Consider the following 20,655-nt stretch of genomic DNA (forward strand, 5'->3'; position numbering starts at 1 on the left):
ATTTCAGATGGGTAAGCGTTAGTAATTCAAGTTACCTTTTCTTGAGATCCTCTGGATAAGCATCTCTGGAGCAAACTAGTGTCTCATATAAACGTAGCTGCGGCAGAAAAAGTTAATTCAATGTCAATATTGAGTTAGCTCCAGTTCACCTACCTCTTAGTACCGCGTTGATCGACCGTGTTTAGAGATTGTGTCTAAAACATCGTAGTTCACTCAATTGTACACCTGATGAGAAAAAGTTCTTCACCTCGATTACCCTTTACTTTGTATTCATGGTGAATTTGATGTCAAAACGATATAAAGATTTAACTTTGAGCTTCTTCATCACCTACTTATTTTGGATCTCTTCAGATGATTATGACTACAGATTCTAGGAGTCAAGTATCCGGTAGCGTAAAATTCCAAATTGATTTAATGTACAGTATTGACATTGAATCAACCCTTCCCACAATAGCTGCGTTATGTACTGTATAGGTCTACTGGCAGATATACACAATCCAGGTATAAATTCTTCAGAGTTTATTAAACTGAGTCGCTAGCTTCAATTTATCAATAATTTTAGTGTGTTGACTAAACCACCCCTAAAAACACATTGGGGCATTGGGGTGGTTTAAGTGTTGATTGATATTTTTCGAACTCTTTTCTTAATAATAATTGCGGAATTACTCGCAAAAAATTAGTGTGGTTTTTAGCTGATAACGCTGATAACATGATAGTGCATATTTTTAGTGAAAAGCACTTACCAAACCAAGAGGCCTGCGTAGAGTTCATGGACAGTCCTGTTTCGGAGTTGAGTAGAGCAGCAATGACGATGGTAGGAACTCCTACCATCATGCCAAGCTCTAATAGTAATGTGCTCTGAGCACATGTAGCCAGCACCTGGAACAAAGTGGATTTATTACAATAGTATTCGGTGTGAGTTCACTGAGTTCATGAAAAGGTTTTTAACGACAGTTTGATAGAGATCAGTTCGAAAAACTTACCTTATTAGGAAGTTTTTAAAAATTTATCTTGAAATTTCGAAAATTTCAGGGTGATAAAATTACTACTATTGATTTTCAAGATCTTCTCTATACTATGGATTCTATGGCCTTCAATTTTCCTAGAGTTTGTGCTCCTATTTACCATTTAGCCTAGAACTTACCCTGTAAAGGGCTTAGGATCTCTCATTCTCAGGGTTCACCTTGAACCGAGTCTCTTCACTTACTCGCTTCCGCAACTAGTTTTTCCAATAATGTCCGTGCAATGACGTACTTCATTAGGTATTATTGGGTAATTACTATCGCATCCAGGTTTTTGGGCCTTTTTAATCTAAATATTGCAGGCCTGGTGTTCCCTGTCCTAATTCTGTATCCCATCGCCTAAATACTTCTCTTCGACTCTTTGGTAACACAACTAATTCACGATGGAAAGTCTTGTTGAGTGTCTGTAACTAAATTAACAATACATCTCACCTATTCAACGTGTATAGGTTCGGAATTCGTGGATTCCATTTTGAGTTGATATGTATATTCAACAAAAATAACATAGTTATATTTACAAAAAGACTAAAAGTTTATAGATCAATTAGATCATGAAATCATCCCTTCTAAGAAAATGAATAAAAATCTGCTGATTACATTTTTTAATAAAGATAGTTTGAAATTATTAGGGGTTTTTGGGCCTTATGTTGTACAATTAATCTAAAACATTGTAATTATTTCTGTTTTGAAAAATATATATACCATGGAATAGTAAAATAAAGGTATAACCGATAGTAGAATGCCATTTGGTCAGTGGAACTCCCTACATCATTCCCGTTTGCTCAATCCCCAAACTGTTCTCTTACCCATTTTGGTGGCACAAGAAAGAAATTGAAGAAACTGGCATTACAAAGACTTAGGAACATTATGCCGTATCTAATTCCTGAATCGAATAAGCCACTGTAACCCAGCCGGAGAGTTTTCTAGGAGACGAGTGAAGATAGTTATATCATCGCAAGAATTGCTGAATTAAGCTGCTTTAGGAGATAGTTTACGTGAGAGTCCCATTTTAGACTGTAATCTAAGTGGAATCGAAGAATTTAGTGAAATTAATACGGTTTAAAGAGTGAAATGAAGACGAAAATTATATGAAAGACAGCGTAGTTTTGGAGTGAAACCCCAGGAGTCGACTGATTCGTATGGATTTTAATTGGTGCATCTAAACAATGAAGAAGTCGGTCGGAATTTTAAAAAAACTTGTGGGAGAAAACTTGATAATTACCCGAAAATGTATTTAATTTTGTGAAATTCCAGTGAGGCTGGCAGGATGTAGTAATATTGCACATTTATATAACCCAAAGTTGTGTAACATTGCAGATCTGTATATGTTGCATTACCGTATGCACATTCATCGTTTGCATCTTAATAATGTACCTTGTCTTATACTTTGGCCTTGGGGAATTCCTTTCTCCAAAGGTCTAGCTGAAGCTTACGTAATGTTAATTTACGTCATGGTAGTTCTAATACCAAGTATAATATAGGCATGCTGCTTTAAAGATGTTACTGTACCAGTAGACACTTTGTTAAATACTAAGCACTTTTAAAAGAGTAATATAATTCCACCTTCTTCGTGCTTTTTTAGGGAATGCCAACCTGGACCATGCCTTGTAATGTTAAAAGAGGGGCGATCGGTTTTTTGTAAAATCTGTATAGGAAGTAAACCTTTCTGTCCCACCTAGGAGATTGTAGAGGCCATATAGTCTGATCCAAAGTGGCCACTAAGCCATTAAATCTTTTACCCATAAGGAAAGAAAACCGAACGAACAAGATAATTAATATGAGATTCCCGGGTTACATATTCCACATTGGAAGTGTGAATTGCATTATAATTTGTTGGCTGCAGTTAACTTTTCATAGTGAGATCGAAATAACTCAAGATGTTACCATTTTTACCAACATTCAGACCCTTTGTAAACTGGAAAACCTAGATGATATTCTTGACACCAGACGCGTAAATGTAAACAAAACACTAGCTCTCTTGTAGTTTAAAGTACTTACGAAGTAACGAAGTTTTATTAATTTTATATACTGTATACATAATGAGGATAGGATTTGTGAAATTTTCCATCGTTACACGTTACAATAAATACTTACACACATCTTGTATTACAACGATGCCAAACATCCGTTGTATCATATTTCAAATTGAGTTGGGAGATTGTAATGCTGATATGCATTATAGTTGCACAATAAGGTTTGAAATATTACCTACTTTATACTGTAACTACGATATAGTCAAGCATGAAAAAGAGTCTAATAGAGATATTGTAAATTATACATTTCTATTATGTCCGCATGTCTTTATATTTGCTATTATAAAATATCAGTAACTTTATGCCTAGAACCTATTTTATCGAATTTATACCTATTTATTTACGGGTAATTAAATTTTTATAAACATCAAGTACTATATTTATACAACACTATTGTGTTGAATTTACCGCCCGAAATACTTTACTGTTTTATAATACATTATATCTGCATGACTTATGGGTTTTTATAAACAATAGTTACCAGTATTTATTCAATATTTGAAAACTTCTATCAAATATATTTTAATATTTTAGAATGTATAAATCCCTGCTATCCTATAGGAATTTTAGTTTTATTTAGCATAAAGCATATTATTTTATTAAAAAATTGCCTAAGCATCGTAGCTGTTTAGAATTTATAAATATCCTTTATTTATAGTAGCAGTTTCTTTTTTTATAAATATTAGTTTCTAAGATTATACAACACTATTGCTTAGGATTTGCCGCATAACTTAAATTACGGTTTGATAATTTGTATTGATATTTACTAAATATTTTGAATAATTCAACGCTTAACCTACTTTTAGGTTTTATAATTCATAAATCCCCTTTATTTCGGCAGGGCTTTAGTTTGTTTTTGCTAAAAATCAGTTACAATATTTCACAGTACTATTTTTTAGAATTTATCACCTACATTATTCTGGTTTTCTTGCTGAGAAGAGCACTCGTGTGCGTAAGTTTTAATATACAACTGCGCCTACAATATTCGGCAATAAATCCTAGCGTTGCAGATTGAAAATCAACACAATTAGCACTTTAGTACAAGACTAATGTACCATGGACGTATTATGACTGTGAAGAGCCATTTTGAGCCACACATTAGGCAAGCGTGCAGAGTAAGCATCATACGGCAGCCGTTTAGCTTGATGCTCGCGTTGCGATTACAGTAATTTACTACAGTGCAAAGTGGCATAATGAAGTCCTATTTAACCTTACAATCGTCTATTAAGTAGCACTTCTTTGGCTCAGTTACGTTTCGTGTTTCTAGATGAAAATATTTTTCATATGCCTAAAATAGGTCTAAGATTATTTCGTTATCGTTAAAAGGTTCATTAATCATTGTGGTAACAGGCCAAGTTTAGAGACTGAAATTAATTAATGTGTGATAACCTCCTTGTATCAATGAGTGATGAAGTCCGGAATGTTTTATTTCTGTAGAATTCCATATTGAAGCTTGTTTACTAAGATTTTCCAAAACAGATGTTTCACTTAACACATTAAGTCTAACTGTCGGTGAATTTGTCTATTTAAGTGTGTTAAAAATATAAGTAGTTAAGTGAAGAAGGAATGAACGAGTTAATTTCTAAAAAACTGCAAAAGTAATATACTTTAGTAAATTAATTTTTACGGTTTGGAAATGAGTAACTTAACAAAGCATAGTTGACTCTTTCTAATCAAGTACAGTCTTCTATATGTCTATTGAACGTGTTAAGTAGCACCACTAAGTTAAAGTAAGGAGTATTTTTATGTATAAAGATAAACAATGAGTAATTATGATACTAGTCGATAATAAATCAAGATTTGTGTCCATTTTGTATTCTTTCAAGAGATGATAACAAATCGCTCACGCACTGGCTTTTGTAATGAAAAGAATAGCTAAGAGAGAAAAGTTTATACAATTCTTTGAGAAACCCTCCTTCATGCCTGCTGCAGGCAACCTTAGCACATGACAGCTATAAATAGAGGAAGGATATAAGGACCCAAGTTACTTCGAAACACAGAGGGGGGGGGGTATAAAAAGAGTAAGGAGAGGGCTCTACTCCTGGAAATTCCTTTTTTATAGTGGATTTAAAGTATTGGCGAGAGGGACTAGAGTAAGAATCTTTGATGATTAGAAGAATATTGGGTGATAGCTTTTGCTATCTTGACACCACAAAGACTGAAGTGAGCAATAGGGAATATTCTTCACGTTAAAATCGGTAAAGTATGACGACCTTATTAATATAAGCTTTTGAAAATATACTATTTCATTTCTTCTGTCCGGCTATAGATGTGGCAAATGGTGAAGCTAACTCAACTGATTAAGTTGACGTGAGGATGTCTAGCCTTTGTTACATACCAAAGCCGTCGAGAAGAGCCAGATTAACCTTCATTCCTAAACATAGGATATAGAATAATACTTAATCTGTCTAGCTTGGGATAGCGAGTCTACACTGTTTGAGCTCATTGGAACAACTAACATCATTGGAAGTAAAGAAACGGCAATGTGCACCTTTCTGGATACAATTGCTTTTACAACACCTCACAAGATACAATCAAAGAGCGTTGGAGAGCAACTCATTAGGAACTTAGCGAAAATTCAGGCTAATTAGAACTAAAGAAAAGCAAAAACAACCATAAAGATATATTTTAAGCAATAATTCGGGGATAATAACAAAAAAATAACAGCAATAAAAAAGGCCAAGGAATTACACAAGATCTAAGATCGGAGGAGCAAAGAAGCTTATCGCAAGCGGTAGGTCGAGTTAATTTCTAAAAAACTGCAAAAGTAATATACTTTAGTAAATTAATTTTTACGGTTTGGAAATGAGTAACTTAACAAAGCATAGTTGACTCTTTCTAATCAAGTACAGTCTTCTATATGTCTATTGAACGTGTTAAGTAGCACCACTAAGTTAAAGTAAGGAGTATTTTTATGTATAAAGATAAACAATGAGTAATCATGATACTAGTCGATAATAAATCAAGATTTGTGTCCATTTTGTATTCTTTCAAGAGATGATAACAAATCGCTCACGCACTGGCTTTTGTAATGAAAAGAATAGCTAAGAGAGAAAAGTTTATACAATTCTTTGAGAAACCCTCCTTCATGCCTGCTGCAGGCAACCTTAGCACATGACAGCTATAAATAGAGGAAGGATATAAGGACCCAAGTTACTTCGAAACACAGAGGGGGGGGGGGGGGTATAAAAAGAGTAAGGAGAGGGCTCTACTCCTGGAAATTCCTTTTTTATAGTGGATTTAAAGTATTGGCGAGAGGGACTAGAGTAAGAATCTTTGATGATTAGAAGAATATTGGGTGATAGCTTTTGCTATCTTGACACCACAAAGACTGAAGTGAGCAATAGGGAATATTCTTCACGTTAAAATCGGTAAAGTATGACGACCTTATTAATATAAGCTTTTGAAAATATACTATTTCATTTCTTCTGTCCGGCTATAGATGTGGCAAATGGTGAAGCTAACTCAACTGATTAAGTTGACGTGAGGATGTCTAGCCTTTGTTACATACCAAAGCCGTCGAGAAGAGCCAGATTAACCTTCATTCCTAAACATAGGATATAGAATAATACTTAATCTGTCTAGCTTGGGATAGCGAGTCTACACTGTTTGAGCTCATTGGAACAACTAACATCATTGGAAGTAAAGAAACGGCAATGTGCACCTTTCTGGATACAATTGCTTTTACAACACCTCACAAGATACAATCAAAGAGCGTTGGAGAGCAACTCATTAGGAAACTTAGCGAAAATTCAGGCTAATTAGAACTAAAGAAAAGCAAAAACAACCATAAAGATATATTTTAAGCAATAATTCGGGGATAATAACAAAAAAATAACAGCAATAAAAAAGGCCAAGGAATTACACAAGATCTAAGATCGGAGGAGCAAAGAAGCTTATCGCAAGCGGTTAGGTCGAGTTAATTTCTAAAAAACTGCAAAAGTAATATACTTTAGTAAATTAATTTTTACGGTTTGGAAATGAGTAACTTAACAAAGCATAGTTGACTCTTTCTAATCAAGTACAGTCTTCTATATGTCTATTGAACGTGTTAAGTAGCACCACTAAGTTAAAGTAAGGAGTATTTTTATGTATAAAGATAAACAATGAGTAATCATGATACTAGTCGATAATAAATCAAGATTTGTGTCCATTTTGTATTCTTTCAAGAGATGATAACAAATCGCTCACGCACTGGCTTTTGTAATGAAAAGAATAGCTAAGAGAGAAAAGTTTATACAATTCTTTGAGAAACCCTCCTTCATGCCTGCTGCAGGCAACCTTAGCACATGACAGCTATAAATAGAGGAAGGATATAAGGACCCAAGTTACTTCGAAACACAGAGGGGGGGGGGTATAAAAAGAGTAAGGAGAGGGCTCTACTCCTGGAAATTCCTTTTTTATAGTGGATTTAAAGTATTGGCGAGAGGGACTAGAGTAAGAATCTTTGATGATTAGAAGAATATTGGGTGATAGCTTTTGCTATCTTGACACCACAAAGACTGAAGTGAGCAATAGGGAATATTCTTCACGTTAAAATCGGTAAAAGTATGACGACCTTATTAATATAAGCTTTTGAAAATATACTATTTCATTTCTTCTGTCCGGCTATAGATGTGGCAAATGGTGAAGCTAACTCAACTGATTAAGTTGACGTGAGGATGTCTAGCCTTTGTTACATACCAAAGCCGTCGAGAAGAGCCAGATTAACCTTCATTCCTAAACATAGGATATAGAATAATACTTAATCTGTCTAGCTTGGGATAGCGAGTCTACACTGTTTGAGCTCATTGGAACAACTAACATCATTGGAAGTAAAGAAACGGCAATGTGCACCTTTCTGGATACAATTGCTTTTACAACACCTCACAAGATACAATCAAAGAGCGTTGGAGAGCAACTCATTAGGAACTTAGCGAAAATTCAGGCTAATTAGAACTAAAGAAAAGCAAAAACAACCATAAAGATATATTTTAAGCAATAATTCGGGGATAATAACAAAAAAATAACAGCAATAAAAAAAGGCCAAGGAATTACACAAGATCTAAGATCGGAGGAGCAAAGAAGCTTATCGCAAGCGGTAGGTCGAACAAGCTAAGAGTTTTAACTGACTTCCTTAGGGAATCAAAAGATCAATGAATATTTCAAGAAGTTTTTTTTTGAGAAAGGATAGTATCTGCAGAATGTATTAAGATGGGTAAGATCCATCCTGTCATTTATTGGGAAAATAATATCAGGGCATATCATATCACATTGAAGTAGATGAGCTTCCCAGTTTTATCCCTATGCCAAATGTGTTCGGATTCCTTTAGGAGGCAGACTTAAAAAACCAATATAATTGGGATTTTGCTTAGTAAGATAGAATTGGGTGAGCACGGCATACAATTAGATCACGTTGCACTTCTTTCTCCTTGACTCACTGCAATTCAAGACAATACAAAATACAGGTATATTATTTTTGAAATAACAAACAAGATAGTGTAAGTAAAAATTACTGTGGACCATTTCAGTGTGCATGTAATGTAGTTGCCAGAACAAAACCATAGAAATATTGTTTATATTTTAATTTTATAGAAAAAAACATTTAGAAATCTGTCACCCACTCGGTCCTACCCTCTCCCCCTGCGAATAAGGTCCTGCGAATGTAATGGTGTTTGGGTCGAGTTACAGACAAATAATGGAAACACGGTCAGGAAAAATGTTTACTGTAGGAAATAAATAAGTTACTAACTTGTATACTTAATTGTAGTAGTCATTTCTAACATTTTCTTTACTTTAAGTATTCATTTTATGGGCGATGTTACTTAGAATAGTGATTGATTGAGAGATTGTTAAATGGGTTTTTAAGTTTCGTAATACAAACTCTGTAAGAGCGAAGAGCGTAATTATAGATAAGAATATGGTGTTACGTTTCATTTTCATTTATGATAAGATTGCGTTACAGATTTACGACTCCCAAAAGCAATCCAACTCTAAAAACATTGTTTTAGGACAAATTATTTTAGAAAGTTGCACTAATGGTAATTTTTTAACTTTAATAAGGCATTTCATAATCTGCAGTAGATAGGAAGAACATGTGCGCCAATAGGGGAAGGAATGTGTATTTTTTTATGAGTTAGTATTGTTCTATGCCAACCTTTGATTGACTCGTTCCTGGTATCAGGTGAGAACCTACATTATGTGCAGAAAAGACCAACATGTAATTGACTTCAAATATCGAGATAATGGGATTAAAAAGAAAGATCAATGTGACAATTAACTACAAATGACATGACAAGGTACTGTCCAACCATGACTGGAAGAACCTGGAACAGAGTTAACACCCTATTCTTTCAAGATAACAGCATATAGTGTTTTGCTATAACTCATGGTGGATGTATCAGGGGATCTCAACAGAAAGCGGGTTTATCCACTATATTACCCATCCTGAATATCCTGGCTCTGTGGAAGAATATGAAAATGTGTAATTGAAATGGAAGTCTTCCTCATCTTCTCAATTAAAGATATTCTATTCAAAAGTCATTTTTTAACCTCTGATAGTTCGTAGCTTCCTGTGTTTTGTAAAACAACGATCAGATGTCGGTTGCCATAAGTCGATGCTGTATAGGCAGCCAAAGACAAGTTATAGCTCAATTAAAGATTATTTGTACATTTTGTAAAGTATGGTTTATATATTTTAAATTTACAATAACCCCTTATAGATTAACTTATCAGTGAAAAGGATAGAGATGGGTTACCTGTGGAAGAGCTGTCCGAAACGTGCTAACTCGCCAAATGTCAGAGTCTGATTTCAATTCCCGCTGCGTTCCCGGACCATCACCACAGGAACTGGAGTCCGTACTACTGCAATAGATAAGAATAATTAATGTTTTCAATTCAAAATTAAAATTTACCACAGTTGTGTAAAAATACATTTCTATTTCACTAGGTACTACAGTGCTGGTTTCTAATTTTTATTCTAGATGGGTCAAGGAAGGGAAATTTTTACTATGAAATTACGACAAAGAGTGATAAAATTAACGTGATAGTAATGTTGAATAACGATACAGTTGTCAAAGTCACCATTAGTATAAAAATTACAGCATTATAAAAAATTACTTCTAATAAAATATAGGATATTGTAATAAAAATGTCTAAAACGGAAAAACAATATAAAAATCACCGTTCAGAAAACACGAAGACATTTTAGGCTTCAGTTTTAATCATGTATTTATTATTCCTATATAGTCATGTGCCAACAACGTTAGTTATACATCTTTGAGTATTATTTTTAGATTTGGTAAAATATATTTTTATTATTATATTTTCTGAAGTAAGTAATTTAACTATATTAACGAACGCAGGTAAAATAGATAGCACCCACTGGTGCTAATGTAACCTATATGAATAAAGAGTTTATTTATTTATTCATTGTTTCAAAACGTACGTATGAACGGAACTCCTGGATTCTGGAGCAAGCTTGTCTGAAGAGATCCAAAAATGTAGGTGATTAAGAAGCTCAAAACAAGTTCTTTGCTTAGTTTAAAATTAGTTACACGTAGAATACAAAATGTAGTGTAAACTAAGTGAAGAGGAATTCTCGTTGTCTCAAACAGGTGCATAATTGAGCGCACTACGATGTTTTAGACATGATCCCAAGGAACTGTAGAATAAACTGATTTTCTGCACATAAAATAACTGTAATGTACTGGTTGAGTCAATGTCAATGTTGAGTTATGTAACTACGGTATAGCTAAGGTATGTGTACTTATGAATAATAAAACAATAAAAAGGAGAGAATGGGATCTGCTGGAATTAGAATAATACTGATCTCTAAACAGTCCCACAAGAAGTACAGTTTGATGGGCAAGCAGGTGCATGTTGCATGCTTTGTTGTATTTTTTGCCACATGCGGTTGGCTGTATAATTCGACCGGTCTAAGAATGTTGCTCAGTGAAGTGATCGCTTGAATGCATGTGGGTAGATCTATAGAGTAGGAGGAGGATGTCCGGACAGCCCTGCAATCCACTGGAGCAGAACAAGATCAACAGTATGCCCGTATAAATAACTATGCTAAAGACCTTGCTAATGAGACAAGGGCCGATAGGAACTTGATGGTGTAGTACTTGTCACTCGCAATGACGATAGAAAGACGAGACCTTCCATGATTTCATTCCAGTTCCTTGCCAAGATACTTTTATGAGTGTTCCAACTGCTGATTTGTGCTCAAAAATCTGACGCACCATCTGATTAACAGAGCGTAATACCGAAACCTTCGCTAGAACTTTAGTTATGTATTTATACACAAAATCAGTTCACGTACATAATATACTTTAAGATCATTGACCCTTCTAATGTTGCATTAATTATTTTTCCTGTGAATCCTAGTATGTAATTTTTTGTAGTATGTCTTTTTAGGAAATTAATATGTGGTAACCATTAGTAGGATCTCCACACACGGCACAATCTTTACAGACTTAAACATACAGTTGTGCCGTTATAGTTCGTTAACGGAACAAATCCTGTAAAAACACTTCATTAAAGTAATTAGTTATTCATTAGAGGCGATTCCATTTCTCTTAAAATTGATGGATCATGCCACGAAGATTCGTTGCTCGCAGTTTGTTGGGCCAGACAGTTTGCACCTTGTATAGAGTCGTCATATACCGTTTGCTGCTTTCTTTTGATTGGTCACGATATTTTTATGCTTAGAAAAGCATTAGTTTGCCCTATGTCGGTAAGGCTGTATTGTTATGGTAATTCTATAATTATTATGACGTCTACGTCATATTGGGTTGTACTGTACAACTATTACAGTGTAAAAACTCGTTATAGGAACGTTAGGTTGTAATCTTATTGTGCATCCGAAGCTGTATTAAGCTAAATATTTGTTAGAAAGTGATAATTCATCTTAGGCACTGTCCTATTATATTTTTATAGAACGCTATAGTTCATCCTAGTTAGAACATTTATCCTACGTAGTGTAAGGCCGTTCATTTATTAGAACGCGACAATTTATTCAACGCCGTAGCCTTGTTATTAAAATTTTTGTTAGAACGCTATAATTTGTTCTACGCTGTGCCACATTGTATTTTTTGTGCCGCAATATTTCATCCTAGGACGTATTAGGATGTATTTTAGTTCCAAAGTGACAGTTCATTCTATGCGATGTTGATTTAAATGTTTGTTAGAACTGTATCTACTTAGAAAATAGGACTAAATTTGTCCTAAGCTGTATCGCATTGTATTTTCTGGAACACGATAGTTCATCCTACGTCAGGTTAGGCTGTATTTTAGTTCGTAGGCGATAGTTCATCCTACACAGTGCCGAGTGCGTTTTAGTCGTGACGCAGTCTTTCATCCTACGTCGTGTTGGGATCTATCTTTGCAAGCGGCAGTTCATCCTGGGCCGTGCGGGAGCGTCTTTGTTGGGATATAATATTTCATTTCATACCATGGCAGGTTGAATTATTGTTGGGCCGACTGTATCTCTATGAGGACGCAGACATAAATACGTACCGTCGTATGTTTATTATTACAGTTCTTACGGGAAATGTCGGGGACAGACTTTCCGTTTTCATAAGTATAAAAAATATACATTAATTTTGGGAATGCATATTAAAGAATTGAATGAATAGAGTATTGTCAATTCTTCATTTGGCTAAGAGTCGTGTGTTAAATCTAAACCTAAATAATAGTTTTCGATTCTCACTTGGAGCTTTTTATTTTCGAAGTAAACGAAACTGGATTTGAAAATATATTAAATTCTTACAAAAAATCCTCTTAATGCAATTGTTAGGATTATTTTGATGACCTGAACACCGAGGTAACCTCTGTACCACCGTGTCAGCGAAGTGCAGACTGCTTTTGTCAACTCTGCATTGTCTTGTGCAGCGCAGGTTTCAGCATTCCTACCGATATTCATCAGCTGGGTCACATAGCGTTAAGTAAGAAAATAGGCATTTGGGTTTTGAATTTCTTCATTGATTATTCGATCAATAGTAATACATTTAACGTGAACTATTAATGCTTGTAAATATAGAACGCTGTGTTGAAATAATCAAGGGTGCTTTTAATGGTGCTATTTTATTTTTCCAGACCTAAAATATACAGGAATATCTTAAGAAAGTTTTTGGTGAAAGAAAAATAGTTTTTAAAAACAACCAGAAGTGGTTAGAAAGGCGAAGAAGGCCCTATCTGTCACTATCCATAATGGAAGGATAATTTTTTTATAAGCCTTATACTTGTTCATTATCATAAATAATTTTATTTGATAAAATAACGTTATACATTCTCAATGGTTTGTGTAAACTAAAGTTTTCACGAGTTAAAGGCATTTAAAAGTGTATTAAATCGCGGAATAAACGTATAAAACATTCAATTTAAGAAGAAAAAGTGCAGACGATCCTTGCTCTTCATTATTAACAAAATAATTTTTGTTTTTAAGAACTTAAAGACTCTCTTAAATTCATGTCATTATATGTTTGTAAACAGTTACTCTTGATAGAAAGGTCATGGGGACTTGAAAGGTGGCACATACTATATATACTGGTAGTCCAAGGAAGGTCCAAGGAATATCCCATTTGGTTTTGGGATAAAAAGGTTAAATATAACAAATAATTCAATTTTGACATTGTCTTATGGATTACCGTGATAGCACCGATAATATGCAGATCAATCAGTTGACAATATCATGTTAAATATTTTAAATAAGTAAAATTTAGACTTAAAAAATCTAATACTCGTTAATTGTGGCATTTAAACGGGAGATGCAATTTATACCATTATGTAATTCTTACTATTTTGGGGTTACTTTTAAACACCTAAATCCTAGAGAGAATTTTTTTAAAATAATGTGTATTACAAATTGATATTCTACTAATGTTCAAGGAGGATAACGGCGTAGCAATATTGTTTGGTGAGAGCGTTCATATAAAAGTTTTATAGTGAAGTCTTACATCCCCAAATATTAATGAAATTCACTTGATCATTACAAAATGTTTCAGGCATTTCCAGGAAATGTATCATTAATAAACTATTATGATATTAAAATATAGTATTACCTTCTTATTTGTATATCATTTTCAGCCACAAAAAATATATAATTGTTGTAAATCTTAAATATATGGTTTTATTCCAATTTTGGAGTAAATATTAGTTTTGCATAATTAACAATGATTAAATTTAAACATAGTCTGGCATATCATTCGAGTTTGATGGCATTGATATATGTAGGCATTATAACACATGTATAATTCCTTAACACGTTGATTGAGGTAACCGTCTTACGGCGACAGTGTAAAACCTAAAAAGTGAATGATTTGACAGTCTTGCGATTGATACACATTAATTTCCGTATTATTATGAACTGTTTTCGGGCGATATCCTTACTGCAAACCCTAATGGTTATTACTGAAGGTAAGCACTAAAGAGACATCCCTGTAAATATTGACGCTACATTAAACTCAGTTTGTTATAATGGACCTTATATAGTAAAAGTTTAAAAATAAAAATGAGCAAGAAGATTATCAATATTAATATCTATGAACTCTGTTTAGCAGGTTTTGCATTGCTTTTAAAATAACCAAACTCTTTGAATAACATGAATCTCAACAAATTTGATAAAACTAACTTTATTGTCCCTAGTTTAAACATTATAATGCCATTATATAAATACTTGCACTGTAGAACAAATTAACTTTTTGGCTTAGTTAATGAATTATCCTTCCTCAGAGTAATTACTAGAACAGTTCTTATTTGCGTTGTGATAAGCTACTTGTTAGTAATTTTGCAGAGAGCTACAAACATACAACGTCTGGTCAATAAAGACCCCTCGTTATGTAAGTATGCCCCCGAGCCCACTGTGTTTGACCGGTTTTAACTATGTCCCCGATGTTGCCGGTCTCGTAAAATTCTGTTATGACAAAAAACTGTCATTTATGATTTTTTTGGATATCCGAAGCTTACTCCTGAACCGGTTACCACATTACTCCAGGCAACGTTCAGCTAATTATTTGTTGGCGTGTCAAAATGCCGTTCCCGAAACAGGATTCGAACCCGGATCCCAGGGATAATTAGCTGAGGTTGTAGCCATTTATCTGATAGGGTTTATGTTTATTGTAGCAATCGTCTACAATTCTGCATTCTTGTTCAAGTACTATAGACGGTTTGCGGTTAGATGTATTTTAACCATAATTGGCACGAACATCGTGCATGATAAATATTGACCAATAATAGTTGCTCAGCTCCCTTTTAGACAATGGGATAGAGCTCTATGACCCATTATATAAAAATAAAATTATCCTAAAGACAGGCCGGGTCCTGCCAGATGCCGAGAGTTTCTGAAGGCCGAACATTGCCATAGGAAGGGAGGTTCTGAGTGGCCACTGAGACCGATAGGGGGTAGAGGCTTAGAGGTGCTAAAGGCCGAGAGGGCCTAGAGAGTGAGAGATCCCAGTGACCGATAAGGGATAGAGGCTTAGGGTGCTAGAGGCAGGGAGGTCCTAGAGTGAGAGGTCCCAGAGACCGATAGGGGATAGAGGCTTAGAGGTGCTACAGGCGGGGGGGGGGGGTCCTAGAGGGTGAGAACTCCCAGAGACCGTTAGGGAATAGAGGCTTAGAGGTGCTAAATTCCAGGATGTCATAGAGGGTAAGAGCTTCCAGACGCCAGAGTCTGTTAGGAGCCGGAGCCTGCTAGAGAGACAAGCTTGAGCTTAAAGTGTTTTAGAGTTAATGTATATTCTTTTGGCTTTTATGGAGCCAGGTGGTTCAATTTCATAAGTTCCAATATATCAGCTTAGGCTATCCTTGAGGCAAGCTTTCAAGGAATTGCAGCTGTTGACTCTCCCATTTACATTTTGGAAACCACTTTGTTTTGTATGTATAAGTGTGCCTTAACCAGAGGCCGTGACATGCATATGCATGAGACACGATGTAGAGAACTACTACGAACTGCGTGTGAGACACAGAAGAGTGGTTTTTTAATATCTGCCCTCGCAGGCAGGTGTTAATTTTATTAACGGATTGCCAAATTCAGTAACAAATTCCATAACGCCCAAGGCGTTCAAAATGCGACTTAAACGCCTTTTGGCGTCACAAGCATTTTATAATGCAGGGGAGTTTTGGCATTTAACTGGGACACGACTGATTCTGCTGTTCAACGTTCAAGGTTATATTGGCGCAGAATAAAAAGGAGCGTAATTGTAAAATTGTGTGTGTGTGTGTGAATTTTTTGATATGAATGTAAGAAATTGTAGATTAATATCCATGGCGTTTGCTATACAATGTACTATTGTCGTTGCAATAAAACTGATTTAATTTGAATAATACATGGTGGTCCTGATATAAACTGATAGTTTTACAATGAGATAACGTGGTAGGTTATAGTATTTACTGTGCATTTATAGAGTAATGACATTAACTACAGTTATGCAATTTCTATTTACAGAATGTGTTCTCCATTTGTTTATAATATTTTCAAAAAAATCAGCCATTAATAAACGTAGCATGGACATTACATAAGTATATTATAAAATTTCATCTCATATGAAGGTTATAAATTAGCAGTAGTCCATCAAAAACTTTGCATGTAGATAGCCCACAACCAAAAAATTAAACAAGCATGTATCAAAGACTGGGAGTATATGCGACATCAGCGAAACGTGAAATGAGATGCCCCCGGTACAGGCAGTGTAAAGGTAAATATATCATGAAAATGCTCAGTATGTAGTTTCTGACGATTACAAGTTCGCATGATGTAAAATTTTTAGGCAATAACTAACCAACCAAACTAACCAGATGATCTACCTTAGAATAGATATTTATTTATCTATTATTGGCAAAGATAAGTTACTGAGCATAAAGACCACACGGATCAAAATAAGATTTCACAACTGGTTTAAGAACATTTCAGTGCACATAATATTAAAATTTGGTATGTTATGATAAGGTGTATTTTATGTAATCAGGACCAATGTATGATTACCATTGTTATAAACATTACTGAGGTTGTGAGTATATCAATAATTTATAGTCAGTTTTCGATTAGATTTAAAATATTTATTTCTGGAGAGTCTTTGTATTTTGAGTAAATAATATTTTGCAAACTTGTTAGTCAATGAGTAAATTTATTCCTTGGATTCTTTTCAAAGGGAGCACGTTTTGTATGACGAATATAATTTTTAAATCAACTACGTCTTAAAATAATTCAAATTTGATTTTAACTTTGTAAAAAGCTATTGTGGGCACATGCCGTTGGGCATATATATATTATCTATACCTTCAAATCAAAGCTTTAGTAAAAGCTAATAAGGTACTGAAACAAATTTCGAACACCATGTTTATATTGCTACGGATACAAAGCAGTGTTTGAGGTTCAATCCTGTCACATTGAATCCTAACTCGGAAAGGTGTTGAAAAACATGGCATCGTAAGTTTTAAACCTTTTTTAGAACAAAATGATGCCAATTATATGGGTGAAAATCTCTATACACTGCTTTACAACATAAGCATGTATATATTTAAGACTTTCAAGAACTTAGTTTATGAGTACCTTTTCCTACTACCCAATTGAATAAAATAAATAATATTTTAGAAATTTTCACTAATTGCAGAACATTTTGAATCAACGGTCTATTACGAATAGTTGCAAAAGATAGTGTACGAGTGTACTGGAACAATCTCTGACTATGAATATTTATTATTGTCATAAAAGTTCTGAGGAAAAACATAAAAGTAAAGAAAATTAGCGCGAAATCAATCAACTACGAACATTTAAACGGTAGACGAATTAAGAATACGTTTAATTTAACAAAGGAGCGTCACTCGCCAGGTTACGTATGGTCTGGCGATATGCGAGTAGCTGCCGAGTCACTGGCCGTGGTGCAGTTTTCGAGGTCAACTGCTTTTCTATGTGATCGGTCATCGGTCATCGGTCAGAAATATATCTTAACTCAAGTATTTTTAAATTTTTTAGCATATTTTAAAATTAAAAATTCAGGTTTAATACTTAAAAACTAAAACAAATTTAGATACAAGACCTCAGTTTTCTATAAACATTCTTAATAAAAATCGTGATCGAGTATTTCTGCTTGAAAATGTATAGTAGGGTGTTTTTAGCCTTCAAACTTGCTTAAACGTACTTAGAAAGAAGTTCTAGTGATCTAGAAACGACTCAAAATTATGTTTTCAAACTACTATGGAAAAATTACATTTGGGATTTTTCGTCACTCTGCATATATTGATTACTCGTATACTCTCTTAATATTAAAATTTAAGCCCGCTGTATAGTCTGTGTTGTATCTGTATGACTTAGTCGGTTTCTATACAGAGCCAGAATCAATATTATAAATATACAAAAATAATCTTGATTTTTCATATAAAATCTATTTGTTTTTGAACTAAGATACATAAAATTATATCTGTGTCAAAGCATTTACTCCAAAACATGCAGTAGAATTATGCACTAGAATATATATAAAATGTGTAATAAAATATAATTAAAATAAAAGAAGAGTCTGTGAGTGTAATGAGCACGTTATTTCCAGACTTTGTAAATAATGTAATACATAAAATTAATAAAAATTAATACGAATCAGTTGCTTACTGGACTGTAGGAAAGCGCCCAGTTCCCTCATTATCTCTCTATATTAATAAATTTCACAGAATTTCATAGCAATCAGACGGAAAATGTTACCACACATGTGATTCTATTTGTATATTTATCTACTTATGAATGTTTGACATTCAAAACTATGATATAACACAATAACCAGCCAGACACACGACAATGAAAATTTCTTTCTTTATTCAAGTAGAAGGGTTACAAAAGTGTTATAACAACAAATGACCAATTTTTAAAGAAACGATTTAATAATTAAACTATCACACTACGAAACACGTGCATGCTGAGCTGTTACATAATCCTTAACTATTACTTCGATCTACTAATACTTTACTGTATTATAATTTGGTAATATACGCTGGAAGTTAATAAACAATGTGAAACGATATACTAAAAAATTAATTTAAACATACTTATCTTTTTAAGAGATGCCAAATAATGTACCATCGGTATGCCACGTAAGTATGTTTGATATGCAGGGAATTACTACGTTTGGATATTTTGGAGAAATGACATTTATATGAAATTATTTGCATAGTTAACCGCCATTAGTGGTAAATGCAAAACATACTTTTTAGATATTAAGTAGGAAAAAAATAGATTATGTTACTTATTAAACACGACATGAATTATTAGTATGACTTGCTTTTTCTCTAATATACATTTAGATAATTGTAAATCATACACAATATTATTAATATATTATTATATTTAAAAAAGATCATAAAATTTCAATATTATAAAGACAGGGAATGTTAAAGGCCCAGCCTTTTATGTACACTATATGATTGGTGCTGATTTTCAGGTTATGTTAGGTTATAAGCTCCTAAAGAAGTTTGAGCAGGGCTATTTCTATTTTATCATAATCGGGCATAGGTCTGTATTTTTTTGAAATTTCTTATAACTCTTTAAAACACTAAAATAATTTATCTAGAGTACACTTCTAGCTAAAAATATCTCTTACACTCTAATAAACTCAATACCCTGCAGTTTATACACTATATCACATAACTGAGTTCCCTACCTGTTCACGGCCATGGCTACACCACCACTATACTGTAGGATAGTCTCTTACACTGACCCCACACCGCAGTCGATCTTCACGCGTTATGTAACGTTACGTAACTGCAATGATTCCCCCCGCCCTGCAATTACTGCTAGACTCCAGAGCCAGGGCTCAGCTTACAGGTCGCTAGCGCTCTGCCCAGCGCGGCACCCACAGGGTTCTCGTGCTACCATACTGACCTGATAGCTTTGACCGTCTTGGCGGCACCGCAAGGTAATGACGTGTGAACATCGTCACACGCCTTTCCGATAAATTAGCGGGACCCTTAGGAGGGCCTACCGGTAGATCTACGAGTACACGACACTTTCGTACATCTATTTGATTTGCCTCAATGTCTAGTTAAATCGGAGGGGTATAGTTGATGAAATAATTAATTAGACTAGTTCAATAACATCTGTAGATATCCTTCAGCCTCTGGTGTTATAGTTCAGCCAAACAGTATCACGTTGACCATACGAGATTGTTCCTCAAATACAATAAGATTATGCCAAGCCCATTATAAATTCGCGTAATCGTGCTGCAAGAAATGATCTACGTTTTGAAATTCTACAAAAAAATAAATACGAATATATGACCTTAATCTTATAGTTATCTCTATTTTATCGTAGTTAATTATGTGATAAATTGTATAATTTATGATTGTATACGTCTATACAAAAAACGAAATAAAGAAATCGGTGATAAAATAACTATAAATTAATTACACATGGGATACTTAAAAACGCAGATTCATGTACTAGCACACAACGAAAAAATATGAAATAAAGATTTAATTATGTAAAATGTGAAACTAAGCTTTCAGCTGTTATCTATTAGAAATAAATGTTAGATGATTTTTAACAATATAATAAATAATGAAACAGCCATATTTGTTTAATGGGTTCAACAATAAAATTAATTTTGGGTTTTTTGCACATGCTTTTTATTTCATCA

The 20,655-nt window shown here is 34.1% G+C and overlaps 1 protein-coding gene across 1 annotated transcript; it reads right to left on the minus strand.

Moving 5' to 3' along the window:
- Positions 1 to 122: 122 nt before the first annotated feature.
- On the minus strand, positions 123 to 19,883 carry LOC124372469. Its single transcript, XM_046830872.1, has 3 exons — positions 19,681 to 19,883; positions 9,793 to 9,898; positions 123 to 879 (listed from the first exon to the last, which is right to left on the minus strand). Exons 1-3 carry the CDS (start codon positions 19,692 to 19,694, stop codon positions 571 to 573), a joined length of 429 nt encoding a protein of 142 aa, XP_046686828.1. The 5' UTR covers positions 19,695 to 19,883; the 3' UTR covers positions 123 to 570.
- Positions 19,884 to 20,655: the final 772 nt, after the last annotated feature.

Source organism: Homalodisca vitripennis, unplaced genomic scaffold (assembly GCF_021130785.1).
Source record: "Homalodisca vitripennis isolate AUS2020 unplaced genomic scaffold, UT_GWSS_2.1 ScUCBcl_3326;HRSCAF=8792, whole genome shotgun sequence".
Classification (NCBI taxonomy): domain Eukaryota; kingdom Metazoa; phylum Arthropoda; class Insecta; order Hemiptera; family Cicadellidae; genus Homalodisca; species Homalodisca vitripennis.

Excerpts from the sequence above, each read along its gene's own strand:
- LOC124372469 (XM_046830872.1), bottom strand. Across the intron at positions 880-9,792 it reads TTCGGACAGCTCTTCCACAG|GTGCTGGCTACATGTGCTCA; the intron begins GTAACCCATCTC and ends ACTTTGTTCCAG.